Source organism: Scyliorhinus canicula, chromosome 12, assembly GCF_902713615.1.
Source record: "Scyliorhinus canicula chromosome 12, sScyCan1.1, whole genome shotgun sequence".
Classification (NCBI taxonomy): Eukaryota; Metazoa; Chordata; class Chondrichthyes; order Carcharhiniformes; family Scyliorhinidae; genus Scyliorhinus; species Scyliorhinus canicula.
The window spans coordinates 10,047,552-10,071,035 of NC_052157.1; the positions used below are offsets into that span (position 1 = coordinate 10,047,552).

Below are 23,484 nucleotides of genomic sequence, written 5' to 3' on the forward strand. Positions count from 1 at the left end.
CCAGCAACTGGATCATAATGTGGGACAGTGCGAAGTTCACTTTGGCAGGAAGAATAAAAAGCAGAGCATTATTTAAATGTAGGACGGCTGTAGAAGGCTGAGATTCAGAGGGATTTAGGGTGTACTCTTGCAAGAGATGCAAAGCGTTACTGTGCAGGCACAGCATGTAATCATTGTAAATGCATTGGAGGAGGTTTTCTAGATTGATACCTGGAATGAGCTTATGTCTTATGAGGACAGGTTGGAAAGGCTGGGCTCATTTCCACTGGAGTCTAAAAGAGTGAGGGGTGACTTGATTGAAGATAATAAGATCTTGAACATCCTTGACAAGGTGGAGGTTGAAAGGATGTTTCCTCTTGTGGGTGAGTCCAGAAATAGGGGGCACTGTTTTAGAATTTGGGGACACCCATTTAGGACCTAGATGAGGAGAATATTTTTCCCCTCTGAGGGTTGGGTGGCATTGGAAGCGGTGGGGGTGGGGGGGTCACTGGATATGGAAGAGGAGGGGAGGCAGTGGTGTAATGGCACTGTCACTGGACTATTAACCAGAGACCCAGAGTAATGCTCTGGGGACCCAGGTTCAAACCCCGTCACTGCAGATGGTGAAATTTGAATTCAATAAAAACCAGGAATTAAGAGTCTAATGATGACCATGAAACTATTGCCGATTGTCGTTAAAACACACCTGGTTCACTAATTTCCTTTCGGGAAGGAAATCTGCCATCCTTACCTGGTCTGGCCTACATGTGATTCCAGACCCACAACAATGTGGTTGACTCTTAATTACTCCTCAAGGGTAATTAATATTGGGCAATAAATGCTGGCACAGCCGCTGGTACCCACATTGCATAAACGAATAATAAACAAAAGTGGAATGATTCTTGTTGGAGAAGGGGATCTCGGGGAAATAAATGCAAACAGATTAGCTATGATCTTGTCCAATGGGGGGGGGAAGCAGGCTCGAGGGGCCGAACGGTCTACTATTGTTGGCAACCTGGAGGGGGCGGGGCAGAGGAGGGGGCGGGGTTAAGGTGGGGGAGGTTTTGAGGAGGGGGTGGAGTTGAGATGGGGGTGGGGCTGCGGAGGGGGTGGGTCTTAGGAGGGGCCGAGTTGAGATGGGGGCAGGGTGGTGGAGGAGGGGGCGGGGCTTAGTAGGGGCCGAGTTTACACGGGGGGGCGGGGCGGTGGAGGAGGAGGAGCGGTGGTGGAGGAGGAGGAGGCGGGGCTTTGGAGGGGGTGGTGCTGAGGAGGGGGCGGTGCTGAGGAGGGGGCGGGGCCGCAGGGAGTAAAATAAGCGGGAAGATTCAAACGTCGGATGACGTTTTGGTGCCGCCTCCCGCCCCCCCTCGGCCGCACCACGTGACCGTCCGGGGCCGCGCCTGCGCGGAGAAGCGCGAGAAGATGGCGGACAGTGCGGAACTGAAGGTAATTTCGCAGACAGATTGCGGCTGGAGAGCGGGTCGCCCGCCCGCCGGCTGTGCCCCTCGCTGCGGGGAAAGAGAGAGCGCGAGAGAGAAAGAGTGTGTGAGGGAGAGGTAGACACACACACAAACACACACAGAGAGAGAGAGTGTGAGTGAGAGTGAGTGAGTGAGGAGGCGGGGGCCGCTGAGGGGAGGCGAGAGTTAGGCCGCGCTTCACCATCACCCAGAAACAAGGGAGAATGAACCCCAGGCACCGGCCGGCTCCCCGGGCGCAGCGGGGGAGAGGCGCCCAACTTGGCTTCCCAGCCCGCCCGACCGCCGGCTGTTGACAACTTGTGGTTCTCCCCCCCCCCCCCCCCCCCGCCGCCCGATATTTGAAGTTAAAACAACAAACAGCGGCCGGGGGCCGGAGCGTTTCCCGGGGGTGGGCGGTGATGGTCAGCCAGCTTCACCTTCTGCCACCCACCCCCATTTACCCCACACGTGTGACCCACAGCGACCCGCAGTTCTCGGGCTGGCGGCCGGTCTGCCTGAGGCTCAGCGGCGATTCCCCCTCCGCTATCCCAGAGGCTGTGACCCCGGGCGGCAGTCCAGCGCACCAGGATGATGGCGATTTGTGCGCTTTGCTTTTGTATCCCGCCTTTGTTTCTCTTTAACTTCCAGCCACTTTTATTGCATCTACCCCCCCCCCCCCCCCCCCCGCCATGTCTCAAAACCCACACACCCGTTAAGGTGGTTAAAAGTGCACCCTTCACTCTTGTTGTAGCTGCAGGTTTTAAATTTATTTTCAAAAGCTGCCCAATTCTCCTTTCTTACCCCCCCCCCCCCCCTCCCTTGTTTAGCGGCCAACGTATTGGGGTCTCTTACTGCGTTCCTGCCGGTGGCAGTCTTCCTGCTCTTGTTTTTTAAATTTATATTTATGAATAAACGACGTTGCTCCTCTGGAAAAGGCGCGTTTTAGTTTACTCTCCGGCTCGCATTTCGTTCGTGCTCCTTTTTCCACCGATCTTTGCTTCTCTGATCAGCAGTTTAGCTCCCGAGTGTTTTTAATGTGCTGCGAGCTGTTAAGACTGAGCAGCGTCAACGTGTCTAATGGGGATGTTCTGTATTGAGTAAAGCGGGTCCGGGTATTGGTGTGTTTTGTGTTGGAAGCATTAATGTGATCTGCCAAATTGCACTTTGGAGATTTAAGATCCTTCAGTGCCCTGTCAGTTTATAAATTGAGAGTGCGTTACATGACCCCGTTATTTATGTCGCTGGTCCTTGGGAAGAAAATGCGGCTTGATGTTAGATACAAACCGGAATCAATGCATTACATCAAATCACCATTTTGACGAGTTGCACCAAAATGCAATATGTGTATATCAGATATTCCATTAGTTGACTTCTCATTTATTTTTTGAGCCTCAGTAGATTGAATTTATTCTATAGCGAATGAATCGTGATAATGCTTGTGGGGTCAATTAATTTGGTATATGTGACTGTAGTTGCACGTTCTCCTCGTGTCTGCATGGGTTTCCTCCGAATCGCTCCGGTTTCCTTCTACAGTCCAAAGATGTGCAGGTTCAGTGGATTGGTCATGCCAAGTTGTTTCTTAGTACCCAAAGGTTAGGTGGAGTTACAGGGATAGGGCGGGGGAGTGGGCCCAAGTTATGGTAGTCTTTTGGAGGGTCGGTGCAGACTTGATGGGCCACATGGCCTCCTTCTGCACTAGAGGGATTCTGTGATTCTATGTACAAGTAAATGGGTCATGTCCTATTTTGGGCTATCTGTCTAGATTTTCAGTGAGGATGATGGAAAGTGAGCAAAGATTGGGGTCAAGAATCTCATTTGAGAGATTCTGATTGTATCTGCAGGGACAGGAGGCAAAAGAAGAATCATTGGGTTTTGTGGAGCAGTGGATTTATCCCTGGTGTGGGGTTGTAAATTCATATTGAAGCAACCACTGAAACTCACCTGTAAGCAACAAGTGCAAAGTTAATTTGGACAGTCTTTGCTATTATTGGACAGAGGATATATGCATTGCATAACATAAATGTAACTTGGTGCAAAAGTTGTTCTTCTGAAACTGGGCTTAATGAGGTAAAGAAGGGTGTGTGTTGGAGAAGGACCACAACTCTGTGTCTGATCCTTCTGTTTAACCTGGAACTGTTCGCAGATTAGCAAAAAATGGAAAACAAAACCATTTCATTCAATACTGATTTCTTCCTGTTGCTTGTCAAAAATGAAATAAATGCAAGTATTAAATAATTTGTATTTCTAGTCGTATGCCTACACATTAGCTTCTGTTTTTAAGTCAAAATTGTGCTCATCCTTGTAAACATGCAACATGGTTCTTTTGATTTTTTTATGCACTTAAAGAAATTGTCAACATTTTTATTCATTTTGTGACTTCTAATTCCTTCAGTAGCAAAAAAAAGAAAAAAAATCTAGAAATATAGATGGAAAAAGATAGGTTAACATTTTTGTGTAAATCTTTAATTGTACTTTTCATAGCAATGGACACTGCATTAAAGTAGTAGCATTACAAAAGGGAATGTCTGCTGACAAGATACAATCCTGTTGTGAAATGCTTGTTGTAGTTCAGCTCCTGAAGAGAATAAGATTTTGCAGCAGAGGTAAGTTTTTGGGATGTTCTCTTTGTGTATGATATCTGTACAGCAGAATTCGTAGGAACAGCAGATTTAGCTGCAGTAAAACAATCCATACATAAACTGCATTGTCCTGATATTGGTCTTCACTCTGAAAACTGTCACGGCTTCATTGTGGAAAAATGTTTTCTTGGGTGCGGATGTCTGGATTTACAAAAACCTCTTGAAATTATAGTTATTGAATATATCTACTAATGGTTTTTTTTGTTTGTCAGAATAATGTAATCTGTGCAAATTCAAATCAATAGGTCTATGTTTATTCTGAAGCTGGCAGTAGAGGCAGTGCAGAACCTACCTGTTGTACGGTGATTGAAAGAATACCCTGCTGTAACATCCTGTTGGGAGCCAGGCAGATTACTTGTTTCCACAAAATATCTGCCCAGTTACTTAACATAAAACATATATCCTCAAAGGCAGTTGACTAGGTCAACAGCAATTCTACTGCTTTTATAATATAATAGAATAATCGCTTATTGTCACAAGTAGGCTTCAATGAAGTTACTGTGAAAAGCCCCTAGTCGCCACATTCCGGTGTCTGTTCGGGGAAGCCGGTACGGGAATTGAACCCTGTGTTCTGCATTACAAGCCGGCGATTTAGCCCACTGTGCTAAACCAGACCCTTGTGGTTAACAGACGCCAAATTCTCTTAAAAGTGCCCCTTTGCCTCCCATTTACCGCAGTTAGTGACGCTTGACTACGCAAATAGTTCCCAGCTCTTTGCGGAGTTTCTGGCGGATTTTCAAATGTTTTAAATTATATTTATGTAGTTATACTTTAGGTAATTTTGATGGGAGCTGCTTGAAAAAGCAAGTAATAGTTAAAAATATTATGCATGTGCTCTTTTGCTTTTTTTTTCTTGCCACATTTGCTCAATTTAACTTTGATTTTTCTTAAAATAAATTTTGAAAACCCAATTCACTTTTTCCAATTAAAGGGCAATTTAGTGTGGCCAATCCACCTATCGTACATATCTTTGGGTTGTGGGGGTGAAACCCACGCAGACATGGGGAGAATGTACAAACTCCACATGGAGAGTGACCCAGGGCAGAGATTGAAACTGGGACCTCAGGGCCCTGAGGCAGCAGTGCTAACCACTGTGCCACCGTGCTGCCCATCTTTTGTTGCGACTGCATGGAGGGTTGGTAGCTAAAAATGCTTAGTTTTTCTCTGAAAAATGGTGTTGAGAAAATTGATATAAATAATATTCAGTTTTTCGAATGAGGTTCACAGTGTGGTTCTAGTCATAGTCATGTTGACAGCTAAGGATTTCGTAACAAACCACAAAAAGCTGGCAAGCACATGCCAGTCGCCATCTGTGGACCATAAGACCGGAGCAGAATTAGGCCATTCGGCCCAAACTGTCTGCTCTGCCATTCAATCATGGCGGATATGTTTCTCATCCCTTCTCCCCTTCTCATCTCCTGCCTTCTCCCCATAACCCCTGGAGAGAGTAGGTAGTTGACATTTTTATCCGTGCTGTTCAGCATTGGAAAAATAAGCACCAACATATTAATATTCAGAAAAATCAGGGGCCGAGAGTGAGGAAACATAATCATAGAGAAAGCACCACAGAATTTACAGCACAGAAACAGGCCATTTAGCCCATCTGACCATGTCTGTGTTTATGCTCCGAGATCTGCCTCCATCTTTATTCATTCTGTCCGCCTATCCTTCTAGTCCTTTCTCCATTTGTTTATCCAGCCTCCCGTTAATTGTATCTGTTCCTCAACAACTCTTTGTGGCAGCGTGTTCACAATTTCTTAATTATGAGTAAAGAAGTTACCCCTGAAACCCTCGTTGGATTAATTGGTGACCACCTCTTATTTTTGGCCTACTCGCATAAGTGGATACATGTTTCTATGACTACCCCGTTAAACCTCTTTTTTAATTTTTAAAATCTCCACTGCTCAAGGCTTCTCTTCTATAGAAAGGACCTCAAAAAATGTGTTGGCATGTGTGTAGGAAAGGGAGTTGTGGAAAAAATGACCAAAGAACATCATTGTACATAGAACATACATTGCAGTAGGAGGCCATTCAGCCCATCTCATCTGCACTGACCCACTTAAGCTCTTATTTCCACCCTATCCCAGTAACCTCATCTAATCTTTTTGGTCACTACGGGCAATTTATCATAGCCAATACACCTAACCTGCATGTCTTTGGACAGTGGGAGGAAACCGGAGCACCCGGAGGAAACCCATGCAGACCCAGGGAAAACTCCGCACAGACAGTGACCCAGGGAATTGAACCTGGGACCCTACGCTGTGAAGCCACAGTTCTATCCACTTGTGCTACCATGCTGCCCACAAGTGTACTGATGTACTAATTATTGGATTCCTAGAAGGAATCCAAAAGTAGTGGGTATTTAACACATCAAAGACACCTGAATAACTAAAGCTTTAGGAAAAGACAAACAGTTGGAAAAGTAGATAACTTGGAGTAAAAAAAACAGAAAATGTTAGAAAAACTCAGGTATGGCAGCATCTGTCTGAGTGAAACACAGTTAATTATTCAGGTTAACAAAAGTTGCCATAGTTCCCAAGGCAGCCCACGCTTTTGAGAGAGAGCTGACTGGTGGCGATTTAACCTGAGGGTCACCACACCTCAGGTGAGGTTGAGAAGGCAGGGCCTCAGCTGGTACGGGGTTTGAACCCCCAGTGTTGAAGTCGCTCCGCATCAGAAACTAGCTGCCAGCGAACTGAGCTAACTGACCCCCAAGTTAATAACCCTCCATCAAGTCACTGAAGTGAAATGGTAACTCTTGTTTCTTTCTCACTGATGCTGCCACACCTTCTGAGCATCCCAGCATTTTCTGTTTGAATTCAGATTTCCCGCATCCATTGTAGTTTACTCTTTTTTTGATAATTTAGGAATTGGGTTTCAAATTAAAGCTAAACATGTGGCAATCGAGTTGCTGGATAGCTTGTAATTTTCCACAAATGTGCAATGTCAAAAGTGACAGGATCAGAGCTTTCATGGTCTTAGTAACAAGAGGAGGACATTTAGCCCCTTGAACACATTGAGCCATTCGGTGAAATCATGGCTGACCTGCAACTTAACTCGATTTATCCGCTTTTCGTCCATATCTCTTAGATTGTTGTTACCCAAAGATATTATCAATGTCAGATTTCAAATTTACATATAATTTGCTCCCAATCTTAGTGTGATTTGGTTGGGGGAGAATGCTGCAAACAGCAGCCTCCTGCATCTTAATATAGGGAGATGGAAAATTATACATCTATACCAAATGTACAAAAAATATCCCAGCCTGTTTAAAAATGACAGGCTTTCCTTATTACAGAGAATTTACAGCTTTTAGTTGGGAGGAGTAAAACTGTGGTGCCTTACATTTAAGGATTGACTTTTTCTGTCTGTATCTGGTAGACAAAGCCAATAAATTGTTACTGAGATGTTCAAGCATTGTACCATAGGTACCCATTCTCAGGAATGCAGTTTACATGCTCAGACTGATGACCTCTGAAACAGTGTCTTATGGTTCAGTGACTGGCAGGAGCTTTCAGATGAAAAGTAGAGGTCTACTGAGTAAAGCAAACATTTGTTGTGGAAACTAACCACTGCTGCAAAAACTTTTTCATCACTTCAGCTTTAAAGATTCAGAAAAACACAACTTTTGGACTGAACGCTTTGCCTTCGAGTGGGCAGGATATTAATGCAAAGACAAATTAGTTCCGATTTCCAAATGCCAGTAGTCCTTCATTCCTTACCTAGTGGCTGTTCGTCACGCGAGTGTCTAACCGGAAAGCTATTTGAGTGTTGAAGTGTATCATAGCTGAACCTGATTGTGTTCTTTCACACTATTTTCTTCCCAGCTATGGTTCTAAGTATTGATTTGAAAGCACAGTGATTAGCACAGTTGCTTCACAGATCCAGGGTCCCAGGTTCGATTCCTGGCTTGGGTCACTGCGCATTCTCCCCGTGTCTGCGTGGATTTCCCCCAGGTGCTCCAGTTTCCTCCCACAGTCCAAAGAACTGCAGGTTAGGTGAATTGGGCATGATAAATTGCCCTTAGTTTACAAAATGGTTGGGTGGGGTTACAGGGATAGGGTGGAGTGCTCTTTCCAAGGGCCGGTGCAGACTCGAAGGGCCGATTTGCCTCTTTCTGAACTGTAAATTCTATGATTTCTATGAAATGGGATTCCTGCTTGACTATTCTCCATGCTGACGCCAGTTTTGCCCACAACTGCCTGAGTCAGATCAGCTAATCTCTCAGGCCCAGGACCTTCATGGCCTGGCTGGTCATGTTTGCCAATAATATTTCTTTCAAACGTCAGGGGAGTAGGGGAAAATAGCTTCTGTGGGACACAGTAGCTTTATCAGTTTTAATTGTGATGTGAATAACATAGTGGTCATGAGGCTCATTAAATACTGAATATTGAGCACACTATGCTATGTCAACATAGCACATGGCTTGCCAAGTTTTGATATTGTGTATTATGTTATTAGAACCATAAAGGGCAAAGGTTTGCTGACGTTAAATGTTTTAAAGTCTCACTCAACAATTTTTAAAACTAGATAATATTCAATATCCTTAAATTGGCATAGAAATGGTCCTGAAATGTTATCTATCCTACAGATGTAGAACATTTTGCTGCAAGACTGACTAATTCAAATTCTGCAACATTGACCCTAAACCAGTTTATAGTTTTAATGTGTGTGGAATGCTGCGTCATTCATGATGCATGCTGGCACTACATTTAAAGACACACTAAACACTTCCAGTTAAAAGAAAGAAAATGTGGGATGATTATTAAAGAAGAGAAGTGAAATTGAGAACAGTATTGGATGCCACTTTCAACACCAGAAAATGTGAAAGTAATTAATGTTAATGGCTTGCTAGTGCATGCACCCAGAAGCGTGGTAGCATTGTGGTTAGCACAGTTGCTTCACAGCTCCAGGGTCCCAAGGTTGATTCCCGGTTTGGGTCACTATCTGTGTGGAGTCTGCATGTTCTCCCTGTGTGTGCGTGGGTTTCCTCCAGGTGTTCCAGTTTCCTCCCACAGTCCAAAAATGTATGGGTTAGGTGGATTGGCCATTCTAAATTGCCCTTAGTGTCTAAAAATGTTAGGTGGGGGTCACAGGGATAAAGGGGATAGGGTGGAGGCGTTGGGCTTGAGTAGGGTGCTCTTTCCAAGGACCGGTGCAGACTCGATGGGCTGAATGGCCTCCTGCCCTTTAAATTCTATGAAACACAATGTAGTGTACCAAAATTGGGCTAAGACCGTGTAAAGCACTGATCAGGCTATACACAATACAATCTTCAAATTAGGTCAGCACACCACAAGCAGAAGATGAAAAAAAATGATACAGGAAATCGCAATAAGATTGATCCCAAGTGCCGAGGAGATGAGCTACAAATAAAGACTAGCGATGCTTAAGAAATCAGAAAGTAGGTCCATGCTTTTTTTCTCTTCTCGTCTATCATTGCAGGTTGAAAGAATTAGTTGCCTGCTAGTGAAGGTGGAGTTTCTTGTCCTCTTCAGCAGAAGTGAAATTGAGCAATGTAGGTAAGCGGTACAAGAAATCAGCTCACCACCACCTTCTCGCGGGCAATAAATGTGGGCTAGCCAGCGATGCCCACACCCATAAATGAATACAACATGAAAGTCTCTATTGAGGCAAAACTTATTAACTGAGAACCTGTAGCGAGAGCCGAAGGGGGATGTACAAGGGAAACAAAATTGGTATTTCACACAATACAAATCTAAAAGCAAGCTACAAAAATTATAAATCTGAGATGAAAAGTTATAATGTGTGAAGTTCACAGCATGTCAGCCAGCATCTGGAAACCAAACTAATGCAATGCCTGGGTGTAGGACACCTGAAGCTGTCTTGCATAATGTGAAGTTCCAGCATTATCTGTTTTTGAAGCATTTGAAATGGTCGGTGGCAATGCCGACTTGTTGTAGTTCATCAAAATTCCGTTGATGACCTGGAGTTGTTTGACTTTATGAAATGAAAAATGAGAATCGCTTATTGTCACAAGTAGGCTTCAAATGAACATTACTGTGAAAAGCCCCTTGCCCACATTCCGGCGCCTGTTCGGGGAGGCTGGTACGGGAATTGAACCGTGCTGCTGGCCTGCCTGGGTCGGCTTTAACAGCCAGCGATTTAGCCCTGTGCTAAACCAGCTCCTTTACATCACCTAAACCAAGCTTTGATATTTTGAGGATTTTTTATTGTACCAAAAAAAGTATTCGAATGGGTGGGTGGTTATGATACTGATCTATCTACTCTGGGTGTAGATGTTGCTGGAAGCTAACAATGTAGTCCTAGTAAGATAATCCCCATCAGTGGAGTAAGAAAATATTTTCGTCTTGAAGCTGCCTGTGGTTTTGAATTTCCCCTTGATCAATTCAGTTTTCCTCCAGGTGTATAGGTTTCTTCAATTGAAATCTGTGAGCTCCCCTTTTTATTTACAAGAATCTATACACTGCATTTGCTTAGGTGGGTTACATAACATACCCTGCTGTTCAGCTTGCAACTTTTTAACTTTTGAATCCCATGTTTACTGTAAATAGATTTTAGATTATTCAGTATTTTTCCACTTTGCTTGTATGCAAATTTATTTGAAGAACCATTTTTATTTCGAGTCTGCTTATTTTCTTCACCCTTTTGTGGAGTTATGGGTGCCAGTAAAGAATGTAATAATTAAATGCTTGTACTAATGCCCTTTTAGAACAGCTCCCACTTAAATTGTTTTGTGTTATGCTTGGGACACCAGGAGCGTGCAATCAACCTAATGTACATTTGATACAGAGTTATAATTACAATTTTAATTTCTTGGCTGGGAATCTTCCCTCCTGTCTGGATTAGGCCTGTATGGGCAGATTGCCTGCCTGTAGCCAGAAAATGCGCTGGCCACAATGGACCAATATTTATCTTTACCAGCTCTCTATCTTGGAGTCTGGGATGAACACCTACTGAGTTCATTGATTCTCTAGGTGCTTTGCTTAACTTACATTATATTTCTGCTAGAGAAGTTGGGGTTGCTATTAGTGACCGTGCTGTGATATAAATGGTCCACAAGCAAGCCTCACATGACAAGGTAAACATCACAAAACGCAGTTGTTTAATTTTGTCAGACTCCTAAATGTGGAAAATTCAATGTTCATTATATTAAGTAAGCTGTGCAGAGAACTTTAACTTTCAGTGTCTGTGATAAGTAATTTGAAAATATCGATCTTGATCCCTTTACAGGTATAAATGGATCTTGTAAACTCTATATTTTCAGATTCCAAAAATATTGTTCCAGTGGGCTAAAGTTTATCTTAACTTTAGTAGTTGCATTTGCACCTGGTAATGCATCCTGCCTTTCTGTTGCTTGGTAATACGAATCTTATACTATGGTGACTGTTCTCAATTTCAGTTTCCTTCATTGGTTTTACACACTGGATGCCTTAAATACCATTTTCTACTCTCAATATTCTGAATGGGAACTGAACTTGTCCGTAATCCTTTTTAAATAACTGTCTCTTTTTCAGCACACTTCCCACCCAACTTGGTGGAATCAACAAGCATACAAATTATATTTAACCATCTTGTATAGTCCAGTTTTATTAATTTCCTTACCTGTGGAAGTTCAATGTGCAATCCCAGGGAGCTCCCAGTAGCTTCTGGTTTGCTGTAATAATGGCAACTTGTAATTGCATTCCCACTTCTTAACACATTTCAGTTTGTACCAACTTTCAGTTTCACGGTTCAGATTTTGTTGCTGTCATGTGTGTGGTATTTGATCAGATTCCTTTTTAGAATGTGAAACTATGTTTGATCCATTACTGCCATTACTATATTTAAGTATGCTGTCAGTCACAAATGTGTACTTGCACTTTCGTTAAAAGTACAGGCACACTTGTCCTTTTTTTTCCCTCCTCTCTTCTGTAGGTGGCTTCTCTTGTGATTGTCTGATTCTGCAGGTAGTGGCCACCCGATGGTACTTTGCTATTCTTGATGTGTAGCTTGGTGAATGTTGCTGGGTTCTTTGACCATTAGACAAACAACTGAGCTCAATCCTGTCACTTTGCCTGTGCATGTGTGACTCGGCAGTATTCCAGCTGACTTTATTGTAACTAGAGGGGCCCACGTTGTTTGTAGTATGACAGTTTTTGCTGTCGCTGACATCAGCCCGCACCGTTAGGTATTGGTCCAAGGAATGTCTGGCCTATTGGTGATTTTACATTGACATTTTAATTTGGGTTAGATTGTTGCTGGGACTTGTAGCTCCTCCTAGCAGGAGATCTGTTCTCATGGTATGTCATGCTTGTCTGTCTTGTGCCATCCTCACAATTTCAGGCACCTCTATAATGCTCTTATGGTCTGCACCTGGAATTTTTAGTATTCAGATTGCTTTTGTGTCTCAGTTCATCATATTTACCCTGTTAAAAGAATTTCCATTAGTCTTATCAGAATTGTAAAATCAGCGTTTCATGGATGTGCTATTGTATCACCAGTGTCAGGAGGCAGTATTTAGCAGTGTTAATTGTGTGGTGCTGGTGCATGGATGGCCTATGCAATAAGCATTTGGTGGGAGGCTGTGGGAAGCTTATGCAAGTGAAAGCTTTTGGGTGGCCAGAAGTAGATTCCAAATGCTTACCCATTATGATCTTATCTGTGTGCCTTTTTATTCTCTCTTCTCCCTGTCTCTGTCTCGCGCGCGCGCGCCCCCCCCCCCGGGCATTGTTTCAACCTGATCCTGATTTCAGGGACTGTGTATGGAAAAGTTTACTGCTCATTCACAGCTCATTGACATGCATAATTAGGAAACAATTAACTTTTTGACCATCTTCATGAGCAACATTTTAATTAACAGTGTGGGTGCAACTTGCACTGATTGAAGAGCGCTGACATGACTTTAGCTGATCAAAAAAAAGCTAAAAATAAATCAACCCAAAAATTGTTCCTGAGCCTTAAATATTGATTTGATTTGTGGACATTAAAATGTTTCCGTTTTCAGTTTCTGGAGTTCAAGTTAGAAATGGATCCCTTTCGTCTGTGATTTGTTAAATTATGCACTTCAGCTAATTTTCACTGTTACAAAACCGAGCAGAGGTTTGTCAGTTGTGTTTTGGTGTTTCCCCTCTCCCCATTACCTGGTGACATCTGTAGCTTATGTTAATGGAGGCCATGATGTGGAGATGCCGGCGTTGGACTGGGGTGAGCACAGTAAGAAGTCTTACAACACCAGGTTAAAGTCCAACAGGTTTGTTTCAAACACGAGCTTTCGGAGCACGGCTCCTTCTTCACCTGAAGAAGGAGCCGTGCTCCGAAAGCTCGTGTTTGAAACAAACCTGTTGGACTTTAACCTGGTGTTGTAAGACTTCTTACTATGTTAATGGAAGCAGCTTTTAACATTCATTCAGACTGCAACTATTGCAATGGAACAATGGAGTACTTTAGTGTGCAGTGGAGAGAGTAAAGCCAGGTCTTTGCTTAAGCTGCAGACGTAACCAGCCACTGCTGCATTGATTAATGGCTTTGATCTTTTGAAGGTGAGGTGTATGTGAACAACAGCTTTTGTATTGAAGGTAATATGACTAAAATGGAATGTATTATCGGATTGGAATATGTATTTATTCCTATTAGAACCAGAGTTGTTTCTTTTTTTCAGAGACATAATTGGGCATCAGTCGTCATTTAGTGAAAGCAAAATGGAAGATTACTAGTTTAAATCTCTAGGTGCTTGAAATTGCTTTGAAGTGGTATCTTGATCAATCTTGAATCTCAGCTAGTCTAGTCCCAGCTAGTATTGTCTGAATGTTTGTTAGCCAATGATTATTATAAGTGTGTTTATGTGTGAATAAAAATACAAGCGCGAGTAATGTGCAACACGTATACTCTTGTGGTTTTGTTGGAATCCGGGAAATCGTGATTACCCAATTTATTGAAGAAGTAACGTGCTGTGGATAAAGGGGAACCGGTGCAAGTGCTCTGCTTAGATTTTCAGAAGACGTTTGATAAATCCTGCATCAAAGGTTATTTTGGGAAATAAAAGCTCATAGTGTAGGGGATAACATTGGCATGGGTAGAAACTTGACTAGTTAACAGGAAACAGGCCTAAATGGGTCATTTTGTGGTTGGCATGATAGGTAGGAAAGTAAGTTGTGAAGAGAACATACGGAGGCCACAAGGGACATGGAGTTAAGTGAGTCGACAAAGATCTGACCAATGCGGGGCAGCACGGTGGTGCATTGGTTGGGACCCTGCACATCTTTGGGTTGTGGGCAACATCTTTTTCTCTTCACATAACTGTAGAATTTACACAACTGTAGAAGTTTTTACAGTCAGTTTTTATGTTTCCTGCAAGCTTACTCACGTACTCTATTATCCCTTTCATCCCTTTGACCTCCTTTATTGAATTCTAAACTAACCCCAGGTCTGCTGGCTTCTCGCTGCACTTTTGGCACTGTTTTCATTTTTCTCTTGCACTCTCCTCTAGGTTCTGTTGACTGACGACCTGATGTCCTCCTCTTGCATTCTTCCCCAGGTGCTCTGCTTAAGCTCAATCATATATTTTAACCAAAAGATTAAAAACCAGCTGTGTAATAATTTTGCACTTTTTTTTTTGCAGTAGAATTTCAAACTATTTTGGCTGGTTATTTTCTCTTTCAGGGAGGTAGGTAACACCTAATGAGGCGGCAGTTGCTTTATTTTGTTTATACTTATATGTTTAGCGGCAAACATGTTCCATTTGCGCTCTCATCTGAGTCAGCAGGTCGTAGGTTCAAGTCCAGTTCTAGGACTTGAGTGCAAAAATCTAGGCTGACAATCCAATGCAGTACTGATGGATTTCATGACACTGTTGGAGGTGCTGCTTTGGGATGAAAAATGAAACTGAGGCATCATCCTTGCTCAGATGGACGTTAACAATCAAGTGCCACTATTTTGAAGAACCGGGGAGTTATTCCCTATGTCCTGGCCAATATTTGTTCCAGAATTAACGTCAAAAAAAGAGATTATTTGGTCATTATCACATTGTTGGTTATGGAATATTGCTCTGCAGTTGGCTACATTTGCTGGTTGTGAAAGGCACTACGTAACTCTACATTTAGAGGGAGACAGTGGTGCAGTTGCAATCATAGAATTTACAGTGCAGAAGGAGGCCATTCGACCCATTGAGTCTGCACCGGCCCTTGGAAAGATCACTCTACCTAAGACCACACCGTCACCCTATCCCGTAACCCAGTGACCCCACCTGACCTTTTTGGACACAAAGGGCAATTTAACATTCTCAATCCACCTAACCTGCACATCTTTGGACTGTGAGGAAACTGGAGCACCCGGAGGAAACCGACGCAGACACTGGGAGAAAGTACAGACTCCGCACAGACAGTGACGCAAGCCGGGAATCGAACCTGGGAGCCTGGGAGTGTGAAGCAACTGTGCTACTGTGCCGCCCTACAATACCACTGGGCTAGTAATCCAGAGGCCCCGGTTAGTGCTTGGGGGACATGGGTTCAAATAATGGTGGCTATGATAACTATCATTGCTTGTAAAAATCCATCTGGTTCCATTTAGGGAGAGAACTCTGACACCCATACCCAACCTGGCCTACTTGTGACTCTAGACTCACACCAATGTTGTTGACTTTGTTTTTTTTTATAAATTTAGAGTACCCAATTCATTTTTTCGAATTAAGGGACAATTTAGCATGGTCAATCCACCTAGCTTGCACATTTTTGGGTTGTGGGGGTGAAATCCACGCAAACACGGGGAGAACATGCAAACTCCACACGGACAGTGACCCAGAGCCGGGATCGAACCTGGGACCTCAGCGCCGTGAGGCTGCAGTGCTAACCCACTGCGCCACCGTGCTGCCCATGTTGTTGACTCTTAACTGTCCTCCGAAATGGCTTAGCAAGCCATTCAATTCAAGGGCAATTGGGGGTGGGCAATAAATGCTGGGCCAGCCAGCAATGCCCACATTCCATGACAGAAGAAACCAAGTGTTTTGTTAAACATTTGCATAAAAACCTACTTTCTTCAGGCTAAAACACTTCTGCTAGTTTCATAAATAATTTGAAAACCAATTGGAGAGTATTTGGGGGGAATATTTTGAACCTCAAATGCTTTTTGTCGCATGAGAGGCAGGTAACCACAGAACCTGTCCTCTACTCTGGTTATACTGAGAATTGAAGCACATTGCTCACATTTGTGCAGATACTGTGAATAAGGGAAACTATTTTTGGGAACTAAATAACAAAAAATTAAATTTTGTGTTATGTTCTGAGGGGGGAATGGCTGCATAACTCTTATAAACGGCTTTGCAAGTAATTTAGCTTGAGCTTTTCTTTCTTAAAACAATGAAATCTAAGCTGCCTTCCATGGAGTTTTCACTCAATTCGGTTTCTTTCATTAACCCTTGGGCGTCTTCAACCCAGCACCAACATCCCATCTGATCTATACAGTCTTTATTGTGTATCTTGGAAATTGACAAAGATGAAAAAAATGCAGAAAAGAACGACCCTGCTAATTTAGTATTAATAAAAAAGGACCGTTCTGTAAACTGAAAATTCAGTCTTGTCTATTAAGTTGCCCTCTGAACCCTAATTTGTTTTATGGCATAATGCTTAAAAGAATGTTTACTTGGGCTCAACGAGGTCTGATGCTGAATAATCATTAGATAGCTAGGCTGATTTCCTGTTTGTCATGTTACATACCTTGTCACGCTTCTGTCATGTTTAACTCTGGGTGCATTTCGTACACCTGTTTGGCGTACATGCAACTTTCATTCCAGATGGCTATCTTCATAGATGAATTACATCTTATACAGAATGGTATCACAATTGAATGTTGAAAGCGCTCATGGAAACACATACTTATCGATAAGACTGACATAAATTAGTGAAAACTAAACTAATGTTTAATCTTAATTATTACTAAAACTTAATCCCTTTGAAAAGGTTTTTTCCCGTCAGTGTTATTCATAGCCTTTCAACTTGAGCATTAACTCATGCTATGATGTCTATAGGGACCGATCTCTTTTAAAGAGAGATTCAAACTTGCAATTATTAACTGAAAGAATAACACAAGATTTCACATTAAAAATTTTTTACTGTACTAAATGCCGAAAAGAAACTTTGACTAACTCTATTTTCCCTTTGTGTCTAGGTTGTTCTTTAAATTACAGAAAGTGATGTTCCTTTTGTATGTTTTATCTCCCATCGCACTCCCCATGTAATTATTGTGTTTTTAGCACGCAGTCTACAGTTGCTTCCGAACGGTTCCAACATGCACTCTTGCTGAGTTATGATTTTGAGAGACTGTTGCCATGTGCCTTCCTTACTTTTCAGAGAGTTTCTTAAATCCACCATCAGCGGTAAAGCCTGTTCTGATTATCCCCCTTCCCACCCCCGGCCATACCAGAACAAATTTCCTGGAATCTGTGGAAGGCGGCAAGATGCGTCTCTTTGGTTACAAACTGTTTCCCTCCTGCATCTGACTGTGGTAGCTTGCAAATCAAGTAGCCTTTTCCTTTTTTGACTACGAGGAACCAACGTCCGCCTGTGATATTCATTGATTTCTAGGGGATCTCAAAAAATGTCTTCTGCCCTCTTCCCTAGTACAGCATGAAATACATTAACCTTGTAACTAGGTAGAAATACTAATTAGCTGATTGAGACCCAACTGTCTTTCATCTTAGAAGTAATGGACAAGTTTACAGCACAGCTGTTTGCAATGCAATTCTTTCAACACTTTTCTGGGACTTTGGTAAACCACTGCATTGTCTTTAAGTGTAAATATCTTGCACCTCCTTCCCAGTAAAACAATCTGAACCTTTGTTTGACCTCTCACAATTAAACTACCTCGGCTTGCTGTCAGGTAGACTCCAGAGCAGGTCATATAGCTCCCTTAAAGTTACTGTCCCAGAACATAACCATCTTATAAACCTCATAATTTGAACAATAATGGCTACCTGCTTGAACTGTAGTCTAGAAGTCATGATTCTTTTCCTAAATTTGGTTCCTTCATCTGCCTGATCTTTTATATAATTTTCCTAATTTGATTATCTTTGTACTGAGCTGTTGCTATTTTGCCACAGTCTAAGAACTAAAAATGTAGACAATGCAAAAGAATGGTAGAAGTGCAAGGGAGAGAAACAGTAGAAGATTAAAGTTCTAATGAAGTATGAAACCCAATTGTAAAATAAGGTGCAAAATGCAAATAACTAAAAGCATCATGTGACTACCTACCTTCCTAAACAGATATGTCCATTATAGCAGAATAAATCTGTATAAATTTACTATACAGACACTCTTGTCTTTATAACAATTTAGAAATCGTGTCAAGGCACCAGAGAGGGAGTTGACTAAAATGTTGCAAGAGAATGCAGTTAGGGGAGAGATTTGAGAAGCTGGGATCCTTCTCCTTTCATCAGAGAAGGTTAAGGGAAGATTTAATAGATGTTTTCAAAACCATGGTGAGTTTTGATAAAGTAAGGAGAAATTGTTCCCGCCGGCAATACATTTGGAAACCAGAGGACAGGTTTACGGTAATTGGCAAAAGAGCCAAAGGTAAGGTGAGAACTTTATGCAGTGAGTTATGATCTGCAGTGGGTGACCTGAAAGGGTAGTGGAAACAGATGCAGTAATAACTTTCAAAAGGGAATTGGATGTTTGCTTGAAGGAAAGAAAATTGCAGTGCTGTGAGGAAAGAATGGGGGTTTGGAACTAATTGGATAGCTCTCTCAGAGCCAGCATGAGTAAAATGGGTTGACTAGTAGCCTCCAATGTTGTAAAAGTCTATGACTCCATGATTATCTTCGTGCCGTGGGAGCCCCTGAATGTTTAGTCTGCCATTGTTTGTACTGCATCTGGTGGTTTAATAATACAAAATTCAAGATGAAGAGCAGCAAATCACAAGTGAACAACTAGGTATATAATTGGCAATTAGGAATGAAAACCTCTGACAATCATAGAACATAGAACAGCACAGAACAGGCCCTTCGGCCCTCAATGTTGTGCCGAGCCATGATCACCCTACTCAAACCCACGTATCCACCCTATACCCGTAACCCAACAACCTCCCCCTTAACCTTACTTTTATTAGGACACTACGGGCAATTTAGCATGGCCAATCCACCTAACCCGCACATCTTTGGACTGTGGGAGGAAACCGGAGCACCCGGAGGAAACCCACGCACACAGGGGGAGGACGTGCAGACTCCACACAGACAGTGACCCAGCCGGGAATCGAACCTGGGACCCTGGAGCTGTGAAGCATTTATGCTAACCACCATGCTACCCTGCCACCCTGCTGCCTTTCAGCTACCATCTTGGCCTACCAGTTGAAAAAGCTATTCCTGGAAATAAGGGTTAAAATAGCATTCCAACTTTACAAGAAAATGATTAAACTTGCCTACCACTAAATATTTTCCGCATTTGGGATGAGAAGCCCAGAGTTCCTGCACTTCTATGAACCATCTTCGTTGGGACAAAAGCTGCAGCTCTATGTACCTGTGATCATAGCTTCTGGAATTTATGATGGACAGAAAGACTGGCTGTTGGCAAGCACTAGCACACAGGTGGCACAGTGTAGAAAATAGAATAAATACAGAATTCCAGTGCTATACCCTGTATTGCACTAATAGCTCCCACAACTTCACCAAAAACATAGGAATTGAGAGGTGATAAGAGATCCATCTGGTGCGGCTTCTTTTAATCCTGGTAGTTACATGAAACAATGATTTTTTTGGGGATTTTTATTTATTTATTTATTTATTTTTTAATTTATTTTTAAATTTAGAGTACCCAATTCATTTTTTCCAATTAAGGGGCAATTTAGCGTGGCCAATCCACCTACCCTGCACATCTTTGGGTTGTGGGGGCGAAACCCATGCAAACACGGGGAGAATGTGCAAACTCCACACGGACAGTGACCCAGGGCCGGGATCGAACCTGGGACCTCGGCGCCGTGAGGCTGCAGTGCTAACCCCACATGAAACAATGATAATGGAGTTTTTGAGTCATAGCAGTCAATTTCTAGCAACTAGTTTAGATAGATCCAGACGTGGGGCAAGGAGAGCCTCCGTGGTGTTGAGCTTGATGAACCAAAGGTCCAAAGCTATCCCCCTCCCCAGAATGTTCAATTTACCATGTGCCAAGTCTCAAGATGCTGATGTATCCCAAAATATTACACTCTGAATAAAATCTGTATAATTTGTACGAAGCAACACACTCCAGGGAAATTCATAGATTGACCTACTTGTTCACTTAAATATATTGAAGTGCCTAATATGTAAATAGACAGGGCGGCACACAGCGCAGTGGTTAGCACTGGGACCAAGGCGTGAGGACCCAGGTTCGAATCCCGGGCCTGGGTCACTGTCCGTGTTGAGTATGCACATTCTCCCTGTGTTTGCGGGGGTTTCACCCCCACAACCCAAAGATATGCAGGGTAACTAGATTGGCCATGCTAAATTGCCCCTTAATTGGAAAAAATGAATTGGGTATTCTTAATTTATTTTTTTAAAAGTGCCTTTGTAAGGAGTTTACCTTTTAAAATAGTCCTGTTTTTGGGTTGAAGATGGCACGGACAAAAATAAAAGCTTAACTTGACAGCTCCTGAATTTCACCTTTTCTAAAATTCAACATTTTAAATGAATATTTGAACAAGCCTCTAGGGTTAAATAGTAAAACCCAAGAAGTCAAAAGGTTGGAAATTTGATTTCCGATTCCTGGCAAATTGGATAAGCTCAATAAGATGACAGGGGCTACCACACTGGGCCTCTGTGCCGTTAGGCCAGGAAGTGGGAAAACAAACATGGTTCCTACTATTAATCACTATTCTTTGCCGGAAGATGAGCATCTGGACAAAACCAGGCTTGGCTGTGTTGCACACGGTTTAATAGTCTAGTATTCTGGTCTATCCATTGTCCTGATTTGAGTTCATATCAAGAGGATTTGAATGTAACGGCTGGGCTAAACATCTTTTTGGATTTGGTAAAAAGGCATTTGCGTAGTACTATAATAAATGTGCCTGCATAACTAAGTTTGACTAGGTCATACTTTTAGTGGTGTCCAGTAGAATGTTTAGTTGTACATTTCTCATAGGATCCTGTGCGTAAGCCAAACACCTCGCTGCAATTGGCACTTGTTAAAAAATTTGAAGTGTCGAATCCTTTCTCCTCCCCCCCCCCCCCCCCCCCCCCCCCCCCCAACAATTAAGGGGCAATTTTAGTGTGGCCAATCCACCTACCCTGCACATTTTTGGGGGTGAGACCCACGCAGACACTGGGAGAATGTGCAAACTCCACATGGACAGTGACACGTGGCTGGGATCGAACCTGGGTCCTCAGTGCTGTGAGGCAGCAGTGCTAACCACTGTGCCACCGTGCTGCCCCAGTTTGGAGATTTAACCATTGGATCAGTTGCGCATTTGGGGGTAAAAAGTGCAAGAGGTGGCAGAATAAATCTTCCAAATCTGGTGGTAAGAAAGGCGGTCCAACAGCAGTGTCCTCTCCCGAGTCAACATTCCCGTCAACATTCTCAGCATCGAGGCGCTAATCAATCAAAATCAACTTCGTTCAGCAAAGTCAAGTCAGGCATATAAACCAGAATTTTGAAACTTGGTTGCAGCGGGGGACTCCCAGGTGGACAGCAGAAAGACTTTAGGTGTGTCCACAAAGCATCCATGAAGTGGTCAGACATCCCCACCAACTCGTGCGAGTCCCTGGCTTGTGACTGAACAAAATGACGAGTGTTCATTTGGGAAGGCAACGAACACATCAAGATATGGGAAGACGCAGATCGGAAGGTACGGCATCGAAGAGAGTGCACAAATATCCAAACAACTCCTCTACCTGACCCTTCTGAGTACCATCTGCCCTGCATGTGGTAGAGACTGCTGATCAGACATTGGGTTCTGAGCGAACTGGCAAACTATCATTGTCTATCCCGAGGGATGACCTCAGAAGGAGATGGCAGTTGTTGAATAGTCCACTACTCTCTGTATGGGAATTGGTAGCCCTGCCTTGTGTTCTAGGTATGGATTGCCATTATAAATGCAGCGGTGTTGTTTATAGCCGTTAACAATTAAAAACAAAACTGAAATTTGTTTTTAATCAGCTGACATGAATGAGACTTGAGGATTAAATTAACTCTTGATGATGCTGGCTTTTAAATTGGGCCAAGCCAATTACTTTGCATGCATGGCTCATTACACAGATTGAGGATAGTATTGCTTTATTTTCTTTCCCAGAGAAGGGGGTGGAAAGAAATTAGGATTCTCTAAAGAAGGGAGTCAACAGATGATGAGAGAAATACATATTGAATGATTAAAATAAAACAGAAAATGTTGGAAATGCAAAGGTTTAGCAGCATCTGGTAAGAGAGAAAGAGTTAACGTTCCACGCCAATAACCTTTTGTCAGTCATTAAACTGAAATGTCAACTGTTTCTCCTCTTCGTGGATACTGCCTGACATAAGAATTTCTAGCATTTTCTGTTTCCTTTTCAGATTTCCAGCATCTGCAGGATTTTGCTTTTGTTCAAGAATAATATGTGGATCTGAATGGAGTGGATCAGTGGTCTGAATTAAGGCTCTTTTACTCTTTGATGCACACACCGAAGAGGGAAAATTACACATTGAGCCAATATAACCAAAATATGTTCATTTTTGTTGCTCACACCTTTAGCTGGTTCTTCCCCTGCTGTTACACAGACATCTAAAATCGTACAAGGTGTCTCTTTTCTCGGTTGTCGTAGAAAGAATTCTCACAACTATTCTGTTTTGCTGAAATCTGTGAGAGAATACTTATGGTTTATCGAGTGAACTGACTGGCTGGTAGGTCATTTTTCCCTTTATGGATTTATTGAAACTTGAAGTACAGTGAGAGAACTCTTTTTAAAAAAAAAAAAATTTAAGGTAAACAACTGCTGTTCGGATTGTGCTTTTTATTTTATTAATTATGTTTGACTGGAAATTTGTGACTGGAAACTATTGAACTATATTATCCATTAGTTGAGTGCTTTGATTGGCTGAGATGCTGCATGTTAATGTGTGGTAAAAGCCTTCATTTTGGAAACGGCTATAGGTATCGCTTTGACTGTGACATCCCACGCTTCTTTGGATCTTATTTGCAGAAAGTATTCTAACTCTATGCAGTTGGCGGTGTGGGCAGGCAAAATTTAAATAGAATTTATTTTAGATGCCAATGAAAATAGTGTTTCTGGATGGTACTAAATGTATCGGGTTTATTAAACCATGAGGCACAGAAATATTTTAATCGATTTATTGTGCAATTCTAGTATAAAAATACTGAAAGATTACCTTGTTAATGTTATAATTAGGATCAGATTATTAGGATCTAATTATAACATTATTATTGTTATAAGAACCTGGGGTATCCTGTAATGATCATTAAATGGCTCCTGTGCTTAACATTAAGATCTCCCA

At 42.5% G+C, this 23,484-nt stretch overlaps 1 protein-coding gene across 4 annotated transcripts in view; it reads left to right on the plus strand.

Annotated features, from left to right (window-relative positions):
* The first annotated feature begins 1,345 nt into the window (after positions 1-1,345).
* The window catches only part of pias1b (protein inhibitor of activated STAT, 1b), a 170,851-nt gene continuing 148,712 nt past the window's right edge, over positions 1,346-23,484 (plus strand). Inside the window, exon 1 of one of the 4 annotated variants that reach the window (XM_038814871.1) lies at positions 1,346-1,425. In XM_038814871.1, the coding sequence (XP_038670799.1) occupies positions 1,402-1,425 (24 nt within the window). In that variant the 5' untranslated portion in view covers positions 1,346-1,401. Of the gene's footprint in view, positions 1,426-9,541; positions 9,601-21,689; positions 22,873-23,484 lie in introns of those variants that run through there. The other 3 variants (XM_038814869.1, XM_038814873.1, XM_038814872.1) reach the window with 3 other exon arrangements.